The sequence below is a fragment of the Setaria italica genome, chromosome II (assembly GCF_000263155.2).
Source record: "Setaria italica strain Yugu1 chromosome II, Setaria_italica_v2.0, whole genome shotgun sequence".
In the NCBI taxonomy this organism is placed as follows: domain Eukaryota; kingdom Viridiplantae; phylum Streptophyta; class Magnoliopsida; order Poales; family Poaceae; genus Setaria; species Setaria italica.
The window spans coordinates 16,147,355-16,159,730 of NC_028451.1; the positions used below are offsets into that span (position 1 = coordinate 16,147,355).

The 12,376-nt window shown below is 45.2% G+C and overlaps 3 protein-coding genes across 3 annotated transcripts in view; 2 read left to right on the top strand and 1 right to left on the bottom strand.

Annotated features, from left to right (window-relative positions):
- Positions 1-3,590: 3,590 nt before the first annotated feature.
- LOC101784512 (mavicyanin-like) lies at positions 3,591-4,437 on the top strand. Its single transcript, XM_004956216.2, has one exon. The coding sequence runs from the start codon at positions 3,735-3,737 to the stop codon at positions 4,245-4,247; it is 513 nt and encodes a 170-aa protein (XP_004956273.1). The 5' UTR covers positions 3,591-3,734; the 3' UTR covers positions 4,248-4,437.
- Positions 4,438-4,505: 68 nt separating this feature from the next.
- LOC101785726 (pollen-specific protein C13) lies at positions 4,506-5,179 on the top strand. Its single transcript, XM_004959202.4, has one exon. The coding sequence runs from the start codon at positions 4,640-4,642 to the stop codon at positions 5,147-5,149; it is 510 nt and encodes a 169-aa protein (XP_004959259.2). The 5' UTR covers positions 4,506-4,639; the 3' UTR covers positions 5,150-5,179.
- A 60-nt stretch (positions 5,180-5,239) lies between these two features.
- LOC101786132 (dynamin-related protein 1E) overlaps positions 5,240-12,376 on the bottom strand; it is a gene marked incomplete in the record, with an annotated part of 7,731 nt that continues 594 nt past the window's right edge. Inside the window, 11 exon segments of the mRNA XM_012843412.2 lie at positions 5,240-5,569; positions 5,662-6,060; positions 6,181-6,231; positions 9,976-10,201; positions 10,620-10,690; positions 10,780-10,899; positions 10,981-11,175; positions 11,339-11,403; positions 11,508-11,598; positions 12,020-12,081; positions 12,175-12,225. Coding sequence (XP_012698866.1) covers positions 5,435-5,569; positions 5,662-6,060; positions 6,181-6,231; positions 9,976-10,201; positions 10,620-10,690; positions 10,780-10,899; positions 10,981-11,175; positions 11,339-11,403; positions 11,508-11,598; positions 12,020-12,081; positions 12,175-12,225 — 1,466 coding nt within the window.

Here is a 12,376-nt window from a genome sequence, read left to right on the forward strand (position 1 = left end):
GTAGGAGTTCAGAAATTAGCAGTAACTGTGTTGGGCGGAACCAGTACGGGTACTATCTCCCTGTGTGTGCCTGGGTGTATAGGGTTGAGTTCTATACAATGTGTATGTATGTTATGCTTGTATGATCTGTGCAGTATATAGGAAGTATATATGAACCTATAGTTAACTCTTATTCCTTCTCACTAGCTTAGTTAACTTGAGATGATTCCTGTGTGTGTCACACTATCTATCTATCTATCTATCGTACCCCTGCCTTGAGTATTGTCTCTAACCATCTAGGATATACTCATATGCATAGTAAACTCTTTTGACCTACCCGCCTTCCTTTGGGAAATAAGATACCATTGAGAATACTCTTGGGTGAAATTCTACAATGGTATATCCGTGCGCTTGCGGATTTATTCGTGATCGTTAAATATACCAACAAGCATTTCTGGCGCCGTTGCCGGGGAAGGCACTGGTTAAAAGCTTTTACTTTGTATATGTTTATATTCATAGTTGGTAGATCTTTACTCAAATAGGCTAACCTTGGTATGTCTTCTCTATCTTTGACGTGAAGATAGGTAACGTTTGACTAGTTTTGACTTGCCGACTAATTTCACTGAGAATCTGGAGTCACTTATGAGAAGGGTACGATCTCTTGTCGTTCCTCCTCATATTACTCTCTCGGCAGTCGACCCAGCTTACTTTGCACCATCTACGTCCAACACAATGGTCCAGAAGACTCTTCATGAGTACTCCGCTCCTTTAACCTCTCAGGTGCTGAAAGGCCCTGAGGTGGACACAGGGAATGCAAGCTTTGAGATCAAGACGGGTCTCATTACCATGGTGCAGGGTAGCCCATTCTATGGGAAAGCCAATGAGGACGCAAGCGCCCATTTACAATAGTTCCTTGAGCTCTGTAGCACCTTCACCATCAGAGGGGTGAGTGAAAATGCTATTCGTCTATGATTTTTCCCGTTTTCTCTTCTTGGGAGAGCGAAGCAATGGTTTTATGCAAGCCGTTCGGAGATTAATACATGGGACAAATGCTCGACGACATTCCTCATGAAGTTCTTTCCGTGGGGCAAAACTAATGCCCTTCGTGGAAGGATTTTGAGTTTCCAGCAAGCAGCTACAGAGTCAATTCCCAAGGTGTGGGAAAGGCTTCAAGAGTACACCCTGGCCTGTCCTCACCACGGGATGGATAATTGACTCATTCTTCAGAATTTCTACAATGGGTTGACTCTGATAGCCTAAGGCCATGTTGATGCTACCGCTGGAGGAGCCTTCTTCTCGCTTACCATTGATGCTACCAGAACATTCATCGAGAAGATGGTCTCTAACCAAGGGTGGAGCTATGAATGACTGCAACCCTGTTAGAGAGGTACGCATACCGTCAAGGAAGCGGACAAGCTTACCGCTAAGATGGACCGCCTCATGAAGAGATTGGATGACTACACCAAAGAGAAAGCTGCCATGTCCAACACCATCCAAGCTATGGATTCTCACATGACATGTGAGGTTTGTGGAAATACTTGACACTCAGGGAATAATTGCCCTAAGACTCAAGAAGACGTGTTGTACATGAATGACAACAACAATGGATATCGTCCACAAGGAGGCCAAGGGTGGAATCAGCAATGCCCTTACCAAGGAGGTAATAACGATAATTCTTTCAATCCAAACCAACCCTTCTTCAGAGATCTCATTTTTGGGCAAGCTAAGGTCAATGAAAGCTTCACTAAAAAGTTAGCTGCCAATGAGAAAACCATGGAGAGCCTCAACATTAAACTTGATGGTCTTTCTTCTCCTTTCAAGAACCAGCTGAGTTTTAACAAAATGCTAGAAACCCAGTTAGCCCAGTTGGTCGCTGCTGTTCCTTCTGCTGAGATCGGGAAGATCCCAGCGCAACCCGAGTCTTCTCGTGAAAATGTTAGTGCGGTGACCGCTAGATGGGGTAAGCCATCTCGAAGGCCATGTGTTACTAACCATGCATGAAAAGCCCAAACACCAAGGAAAGAATCGTGGGATGAACTAGTAGCAACAAGCAAGGAAGATCCAGGATACCCGACGATCAGCTGTTTGATATGTGGCTGTTACATTGAGCAGGCCCTTTGCGACCTTGGAGCAAGTCTCAACATCATGCCCAAGGTAATGTTTGAAAGGTTGAACTATCCTACTCTTTCCCTCACCTTGATAAGGTTGTAGCTAGCCGAATCGATGATCCGATACCCTGAGGGAATAGTAGAGAATCTTCCAGTGAAAATCCGAGGTTCCTACGTCTCCACAGATTTCTTGATCCTCGATATGGAAGGCGATTTGGGGATGCCACTCATTCTTGGGCGACCATTCCTAAATGACGCTAAGGCAAGGATCAATGTTGGAGCTGGAGAAATCCGCTTCCGCACTGGGAGGAAGAATATGATTTTCAAGTTTCAACCAAGGGAGGAGCAATGCTACCTGATCCATCAATATGATGACTGGCACGGGGAGTGGGAGGAGCTACAGCCCCAATCCAAGAAACCACCGACCGCACCGACAAAACCTAAGAAGACCAAGAAGGTGTGGCGAAACGTGGAACTAGCATCTTCATCCACTTCTCCAAGATGGGATGCTGACGGGTAAACATGACAGAGAAGAGTCCTGCTCATAAGACTCAAAATAGTGAGCCCGTCGCTGAAAGGTAAAATTGGTAGTTATCTCATATTTCCCTTTCAAAATTTTAATTTTCCCCATCATTTGATTTTTTCATATGCATATTTGATTTTTCCAACCCACATTGCATGCTAGAATTTTTTTTTTGCCATTTTTCTCTTTTCATAAATTTTTTTTTCACAAAACGCGCCTAAAATTTTTTTTATAGTAATTGTTCCTTGTGGTAGGTCGTAAAAGCCAGCGCTGAAGATAATGGTACTTCGCGATAGTCGATGGTGTAGGAAGAGAGTTGTGGTGACGAACTTGAGGAGTCGAGCAAATCGCTTCGTATAATATTCTTTTCTCCGTGCAGGGATCACAAAGGCGAAGTGTTGCGGACCTGCGACCGCCATCAGTGCCAAAAAAAAAGTGAGGCATCATGCATCAGCACAAATTGATATTGTAAGTAGTATAGTCTGGTGCGACGACACACGGTAAAGAAAAAAAATAAGGGAAAATCGCCTTTTCCATCACCCTTATAAGCAAACTTATGGGTATGTAACCACAATGGTATGGTATGTAGGGGAGTAAAATTAGAACTAATTTTTTATAGCAACATAAGAGATGAGTATAGATTTTGGATGGTTTAAAAAACCTTCTCATAAAAGAATAGGCGACAGCCATAAAATAACCAAACGCGCAGCCATTGCGTGTGTATCGCCGTGAGGACCAGGTCGCGAGGTCGGTATACCGAACACGCTAATTAAGATGCAGACATGGGCATTCCTGGTGCAGACATACGCAGCTGACTGGCTGCAGCCTGCAGGTACGCGGACGGCGTTGAAATGACACCGGGATCGATCAGGCGAACAGGTCACAGCTTTTACTAGTATAAGCTCTGAAATCGTCTGAAGGTGTCACCTACCTCGCGCGGCGCATCGATCTCAGAAGTGCTATATATATGCCCCCAATTTCTCGGGTCAATCCATCCATTCATCACAAACTCAGTTTTCTAACTCTGCGGCACGCTAGCTCTAGCTCCTCCGACCTCCAAGACGCTCGGCGATCTCCTCTGCTTGTCACCCCTTCCAGCAGCTAGCTACCTGACTATCGGTGCCATGGCAACAAGATTTGTCGCCATCGCGGCCGTGATGGCAGCGGCCATCTTCGGCGTGGCGTCGGCGGCGACCTACAACGTCGGCGAGCCGGGCGGGTCTTGGAACCTGCAGACTAACTACACCAACTGGGCTGCCTCCAAGCGGTTCCACCCGGGCGACCAGATCGTGTTCAAGTACTCGCCGCAGGCGCACGACGTGGTGGAGGTGAGCAAGGCGGACTACGACGCCTGCTCCAACGCTAGGCCCATCAACACCCACACCTCCGGCAACGACGCCATCGCTCTGACCTCCGCCGGCACGCGCTACTTCATCTGCGGCTTCCCCGACCACTGCGCCGGGGGCATGAAGCTCCAGGTCGACGTCGTGCCCAGCGCCACCTCCCTCGCCCCGGCCGGCGCTCCCGGCGCCAATGCCCCGGCCTCTCCGTCCACGCCCGGTTCCGCCGCTACCAAGGCCACCGCCACCGGCTTCGCTCTCGCCGGTGTCTTGATCGCCGCCGGCCTCATGGCTTAATTAATCAGTTGCCTTTGCTTTGCTAAAGCCATACGTATATACGCACATGAATGTTTGTATTTAGTTATGAATTGTCATTGATTGTTGTATTCTTTTTTGAGAGAGGTCGTACGAGAACTATACATGTATATGTACGTATAGGGAGATGAGATTATGTATAATAATAATAAAATGGATGATTGGATGGTCAGTATTGGTCTAAGTCACGACATGTAACAAGGGACGGACGGCCTCTGCAATATGCCAATATGCATGGCCATTCCTAGTAGCTACAATTGCTCTCCATCGATCGTTCGGCCCTTGCTACTATATATCGATAGGGATGAAAGACAGATCGCATCTCGCTGGAGACCAGCATAACGGACTTACAGTATATATACTTACCACCATTAATGATGGCGCGGTGGTCGTCGGCGGTGTTGTTCGCGGTGGCGGTGGTGTCGGCGGCGGCTGCTGGCGTCGCGGCGGTGCGGCAGGACGACTTCTTCGTGGAGGGCTCGGTGTACTGCGACACCTGCCGCGCCGGGTTCGAGACGAACGCGACGACGCCGATCGCGGGCGCCCGGGTGCGCCTGGAGTGCCGGCACTACATGAGCAGGAGCGGTGCGGTGGAGCGGTCGGCGGAGGGCGCGACGGACGCGGCGGGGCGGTACCGCGTGGAGCTGGTGGACAACCGCGGCGCGGAGGAGGTGTGCGTGGTGGCGCTGGTGAGCAGCCCGCTGCCCGGGTGCGCCGAGAAGGAGGCCGGCCGCGACCGCGCCCCCGTCGAGCCGCTGGCGGACGACGGGCTCGCCACCACCGTGCGCCGCGCCAACCCGCTGGGGTTCCTCAAGGACCAGCCGCTCCCAAACTGCGGCCAGATACTCAGCAGCTACGCTCTCCGATCCGCGCCCAGCTACTGATTTCTGATTTGATCTGATCCTGGTGGCAAGGCATCCTACTTAATTAGCTTCTTGATCAATCATGCATTTGATTCCCAGTTGATGTTTAGATTACGAATAATATAATCTCTGAATCATATATACTGTATGTGTTAATTCCTCATGTAATGTAATTAAGCATGTCCTGTCTGTGTGGCCCCGGTATGGTACCTATATACAACAACCATGTATACTACCATATACTATATCGGCAGACAGCAGTGCTAGCAGCTAGATCGTGCCTATTATTCCAATCCTCCTCGTCAGCTATCTGCTGCTGCTCCACGCCACGGAATCGATCTCGTCCCTCGCAGATTTGTACAGCTCCAGCCTCTTCCAGCACTGCTGCCGGCGCTCCATCATCGCCGGGTCCTCATCCAGCAGGTGCCCGAACTCCCCGGCCTGCTCCCGATCACCATCAAACAGCGACATTAATTTGAGTGAATTCAGCTACCAATTTATTATCATGTACAGGGACAAGACAAACACACTACCTCTTTCTTCCCGATCTGCACGTAGAAATGGTTAAGCAGAGACCTCTTGGCCTCGCGCACTTGGCAGTGGACAGCTGCCTTGGGGATCGTCTTCAAGAGCTCGTCCCCGACCATCCGTATGTACTGGGACACGTTGGAGGCAATGTTCCTGTAGTGCCCATCGCCGTAGCGGTCAAGAGGCACCGACGAGTCCGCTGAATGATTTTTAGCTCCCCCCTTAGTACTAGCATCAGCAGCAGGATCTTGAGGTCGGTTCCGGAAGAAATCCACCGTCGGGTATGTAGCCTCCATTTCCACTAGACGAAGTGCTGTGCTGCGCCCGTCCTCCCGAAAACCTTCCAGGGCTTCATTAGCAGCGGTCGCAATCGAAGCTTGTAGAGTGGGGAATCTTCTCAGTTGCTGCAATCCGCAAAACGCGCATACCATGTCAATCTTTTCTTCTTATTTCAAGAATTAAATGTTTATCGTACATAATGCTAAGATGCGAAAGCACAGGGAATATTGGAAAACGGAAGCCACCTCTGTCTCTCCTATGGATTTCCTGACCAAGTCTTTCAGAACAACATGGACCTGGAAGTGGAACATAGATTTGTCAGACATACCTTACAGAGAATCAGAAGCTAAGATATTTCACCAAACATTGAATGCAAGCATTTGGACCATATCAATGCGGAATGCAACTATTAGAGCGGAAAGGAAAGTGCATACGACTAGATCACTAATTGAAGGCCCCGAGTAAGTGTACATCATCAATTGATCATTTAATTGAAGATTAACTCAATGAATAGCAGGATTACATATGAAAGCTGTAACACCTCTAGTGTTTAGGATGATCATCAAATTGGTAAACCAGTTTAAGAAATTCAAAGTTCAATCAAAATTCGGTCAAATTGGTTTGACCTTAACTTGTTCCTCGTCCTAGCTCCCGCATGATGCGCGGCGGCAATCGGCCGGCCGGCGAACTGGGCCAGCGCCACGCGCCGGTTTCCGCGGTGAGCTGGACACGGCCCTGCGCGCGCCAATATGACACCCGGCATCCTTGCTCCGCCTGGCACCTGCCCATCCCTCCGACGTCCGCGCCAGCGTCGCCCTCGCTAGCCTGCCTCATTGTTGCAGTGTCCTTGCACCGTACTTGGGCCCTGCTCCTAGTCCGCGCCATCTGGCCGGTAGGGCATGGGCGACGTCCTCCGCAAGCTTATCCTTTCCACGTCGCCGGCCTCATCTCTTCCTCTTCCTCATTCTCCCCCTTTCTTCTTCCTCCAGCAGGGCCAATCCAAAAGCAGAGCCGAGTCGAGCACCTTTGATTCGCGGCCCAAATTCACCCCTCTCCCTCCACCAAAATCAAATCGCAGCCAACCGGACCTCCCTCACCTCCCAACTCCATCCTCAACCACTCCTCACCGCCGGCCATGGCTCCTACGGCCGGGGGTTGAAGTTTCCCCGTCCGCCGGGTGCCGCGAGCTGCCGTCGGCCACCCTCACGTCGACGGCCTAGCTCCGACCACCTCTCCCCGAGCCGACCGTCTTGGTGAGCTACGCACGATGCACTGATGCTCATATCCCCCTCGTCTTCGCTTTTCCGGCTACTTTCCGCGGCGGTTCATTGCGTCGCCGCCCCCATCACGCCGCCACTCGCCGCAGGCCATGCTTCGACTGGCGTACGTGCGCGAAAAGCACATGGGTAGATGCGCCTCGTGTCGTTGATCACCTTGGGCGTGTCGTCGTCGCCTGACGGCTCACCGCCGAAGAGATATCGCCGGTCAAAGTCGGTGAACTCCGGCTTCGACTCGGTCTTGACCGGCCTGGATCTGTTGACCCTTGGCCCACGCGTCAGCGACCGTAGAGGAGGGTGGCTGGGCAAAGCTGACTAGGAAAAGTTTGGGTAGGGTGTTGGTTTTTCGGGAAAATGATTAAATAGCCTGTGAACTTGTAAAATGCATAGTAAATCAAATAAAAATGTAAAAAATGTGAAAAAACTTTTGTTGAACTTTTTTTGGACTTCTTCATAAATGAAAAATGATATATATGGTTAAATGACTCTTTTTCCATTGGTAAAAATTAGTGTGTGCTTAAAAAAGCTTTATGTGTATAAATATTTCTGTTAATCCAAAAATCATGATAAATTAATAGTAAAGTATTCTGGTAGAATATTAGTTTCTGTCAAGTTTTCATGTCCAGAAACTATAGGATGATGCTTAAATAAATTTATCACCATGTTGACATGATCTTATATTTATAAATAGTTTCTATTTATATAAAATCTTGGTAAATTAATGTAAGATACTTTTTCAGTAGTTTAACCATGCTATATCTTGTTCATGACCATAATGTGTTCACAAGTTAGTGTAATGCATTTTCTTTGCTCCTATCTACATTTACCATAGTGCAAATCAAATGATTATATGTAAATTCTATTAATTTAAATTCTGGAAAATTTTAACTGATTTTTTTATAGTGTTAATAACTCAGTTTAGGTTCTGAGATTTGATAATACTGATCATCTCTAGTTGTCTCATGTTTAAAACATAAGAATTTACTAGTTAGCCATTTTCTTCCTTTATGCAAATGTGGATATGTTTTTGTGTTAGATTAAATAACTTGTTTAAGAAAGTACTTCGGACCATGGTAAAATTTATATCTGAGCCTCATCTTTGTAGCATTCCATCTGTTCTTGCATAGTTTGTTATATTTTATGTGCGATAAATGGCTGCTCTTTGTTGTATGCTTTATGAACATCATTTAATCTTGCATCGCATGTGCATTCATGTAGAAAACGCAATTGTTGACACGGTATACGAGTTGGTGGCTGAACCACGGGAGGAGCAGGAAGCACTAGAGCCGCAGGGAACACTAGAGGAGCAGCAAGACCTGGTTGATCCTAGCGTTGAGCAGCAGTAGGAAGGCAAGCCCCGGAGTATAACCCTTATTTTCCAAAATATACAGTGTTCTTATTTATGTACTTATACATTTATGTTTCTAGGAGTTAAATGAAACCATAGATGCATGATCCATAGGTTCCCTTGGTTATACTAGTATGTGTAGGTCATTAGCTCCGTCATGCTTAATTAAGTTCGGTAGAAGATAAGTAATTTCCTGTCACTCGCGAGAAATAGGTCTATTTATTATTTATGGCATAAATATTGAGACTAGATCACATGTTGAAACTGGAAATCAGGTGGGGATGGGAACATTGATATTAGTATGTGGTTATATGATAGTATGACCCCGCTTGTGTCAATCACATACTGGGAGTAGGAGGTAGTACCTGACTGGCAGCGGGGTGTGAACTCCTACCTACCACCCGGGTAGTTTAAGTGGCCGCGGAGCATAGGTACGCCTAGGGTCTCACGTAGGGCTCAATCAACGAGGTTTGGTGGGGCAGTTCAGACATTCGATAGTGAAGACTGGGAAAGGCTGCCAACATGTGGCCTGCGTGGTGCACGCGAGATGTGTGGTTAGATTTTCCGTGCAAGGATTAAATCGAATCGATTTGCCGTATCTCTCGGATAAGAGAACCTCGATCACTTCGTCACTTCGTAGTAAAGAAGTGGAATTATGATGATGATAATATTGTTGTTTGATTAATTATCTATCCACATTGATTGTTGTATTCCTGCAAATCTAGAAAATAGCTACTCTCATTTTAATTTGGCTACAATATTGAAAGTAAGGATTTACTTTTAGTTGCTTTTTGGCAAAACAAACCTCAGAGCCAAAAGCCTTGCATGCTAGCTAGGAGTCATCTGGTCGGGTAAGTCTTGCTGAGTACTAGTTACTCAGGATTTGTTACTTAATTTATTTCAGGTCCGGATGACATAGATTTCTATCCTTGTTGCACTAAGTTTATTTGCCGTGATGCCGATGAAATCACTGGACCGGATGCTTAGTCACTTGTTGGCCCCAGATGGCACACTTGTGGGCTGAAGTGTGCGATCTACCATTCGCTTTGTGTATCGTAGTTTCGACTTCAATAATGTTAGACTTGATTTTAATTCTAGTTGAACTGTTCAACTATTTTTTACTTGATTTTAATTCTAGTTGAACTCTTCAACTATTTTTATTTGAACTCGGTTTGTAAAACTCAATGTACCGCACTAATCGTACATGTACGAACTTTGTCATGTATGTACTATCTGTGCTCACCTGCGCGTGAGACTTCTGGTGTTTGTTTCGATCCGCATATTGGTAAATGCAGGCTGTCAGATTAAACCATTAAGTTAATGCGCCTGATGTGTTCAAATGATGGCCATTACGTTTAATTAGATTTTTAATTTGGCGGTTCTGCCACAAAAGCCATGGAGAGTAGTCAATTTACCGCATCAACCGTGGCTTCAGCTGGTCCCCTGAAATAGGTGAGGCCAGTTCCAATAAGACGACGGTATCCTTGTTCAGGGGCGATAAGATGGGGCTGATAGCCATCTGCTTCTGAGACCACCTTCTTGACGTTTTCCACAGATAGATAGCGATCAAAGGGAAGCTTCTTAAAAGCAGCAGGGAGCTTATGATCAAACACACGGTATATTCTATCGCCGCCTGACCTCCTGCAGTTAGGCAGCAAAGAGTTTACGGAACAGAATAAACCTAAGAACATAATGTAATTGCATAAGAGTCCACAAAACAATACAAGGTGAATTGTTAACACAAACAAGAAATATTTCATATCCCACACATTGTAACAACACTTAAAAATAAACTGAATGATTAAGGACTTATTTTTCAAAATGTTCTCCATACAAGATCGTGGAATCCTAAAGCACCACAACAAAAATGGAAAATACATAAAGGAGTGAAAAAATTGGTCGAATAACTGAACATGCAGGTGAAATAAAGGTAACGGATGGTTTATCATGTGCTACTTGACATTTAATTAACAAGTGAATAGCAGGGTTCATTAAGTAAATCCTTCATGCTATGTACTAAAAGAAACAAAATGAGATACGAAAGAAGGATGACACCAACCCTCCATCAAGATGTTCCTTGAAAACACGGTCAAAAGCACGGCAGAGGTCCAATATGGTGTAAAGTTGAGCCTGGGATTTATGGAGAGTTATCATAAGATCGATAAGGGAAAATACACCCATGATTACATTGATTATAGAATATGATACAAAGGACTGACCCCTGGATCAGAAGCCACAGCTCTCCCAATGGTATCCAGCTCTGATTCAAGTTCATCTATAGTTTTATTGATTACCGCTGTGATACTGGGAATGCGTGCTTTGATAACAGATTCAAGATGCTGAAATGTTGTAATAAATTACTTTGTAGGCAGCTTTGTTTGGATAAGTCCAAGAAATAAGCTTTAAAAAGCTCCAGGTACCTCAGAAAGAAGCTTAGCAAGGTATTCAGAACCCATGCGGCTTGCTAAATGTGCATAATCAGGACTGCTTTCAAAATATTCCCTTTCTTTTTCCCTTGCAGCAATCATGTCAACCTTTCTATTGATATCTGCTTGCGAGCGATTGACAATTCCAACCCAAGGATTCTGCAGCCGATAGGCCCTTCCCTCGAGAACCTTAAAGGGGAAAAACATGAATATTCAAGGTAGGGTGGGCAACGAATCGTTAACCTTACAGATGTCAGAAAGGTGTGATATAAACAAACAAGACAAATAAGCAAATTGATCTTTTGAAGTTGACAACGTTCAAGTTAGAGAGGATAGACAAGATTAATCTTACATCAAGAGCATTTGTTCCTTTGTCCATCAGGTCCAGCTTTGTCAACACACCAAAAGTCCTTTCACCTTATTATGTACAAACTTTATATTCATTGTATGGATAAAATATGAAAGTTCACAGTAGTAGTATAGATGTCAAAATTGTCCCTATGTCCACTAAATTTTAGCACCTGTTGGATCAACTTCTTTTGCGAGCTTAATTGCATCGGAAGTCGCAATATCCTGGTTTGCTGGAGATATAGCCAGAATGATACAGTTGGGCTGCAAAACGTGTATGAATATCTTATTATCACCTACATAAATGGCCACCAAGGTGAAAACTAAAAAGAATACTCCACATAGCCAGGAATCTTGTTGTATCAACAGGAGGTTGGCCATGCATGTGGAATCAGTGATAGAGAATTAGAGATAGACAAAGGCAAAAATGTGTTTACTAGTAAACAGTTTCTTTAATAGTATCTATATGTTACTTATCAAATATGATGAAACGCAGATGCCCATGTCGGATATGGAAAAGCTACATGTACTGAATAAATTATTACAATGTGAATGGTTAAAGGACCAAAAAAACAGATTACAGATTCATTTTGAAAACAAAAACTAGATTAAGTAATACAAGAACAAAGGGCTCGTTGTGAAGACTCTATAGTTAAAATGGAATATTATTTCGTTAATTAGTTACCTTATCAACATATGAGAGAACCATATTCTCTATATCTTGAACAATACTTTCAGGCTGTCCTTCTGTGTATTAGCAAATCAACAAGTTGACAGAGATGAATGGTAACACCGCACACACAAAACAAAAATTCCTTTTTAATAGAAGAATAGTATTACCTACAGCAACCTTTGTCAACCCCGGAAGATCAATCAACGTTAAGTTCACAACTGCAAAGAAAAGGCGTAAAACTATTATTAACCCAAAATGTGATGAAAAGACCTGTACAAAACGATACAATAGGGATGAGTTATGACAAGCTATAGCAGGCTACAAAATTCAGAAAATGATAATTCTTTCAAGTGATTGATATGCGGTTTG

What these genes read in the sequence shown, in the direction of transcription:
- LOC101784512 (XM_004956216.2), top strand. Translation starts at nt 3,735, where the DNA reads ATGGCAACAAGATTTGTCGCCATCGCGGCCGTGATGGCAGCGGCCATC.
- LOC101785726 (XM_004959202.4), top strand. Translation starts at nt 4,640, where the DNA reads ATGATGGCGCGGTGGTCGTCGGCGGTGTTGTTCGCGGTGGCGGTGGTG.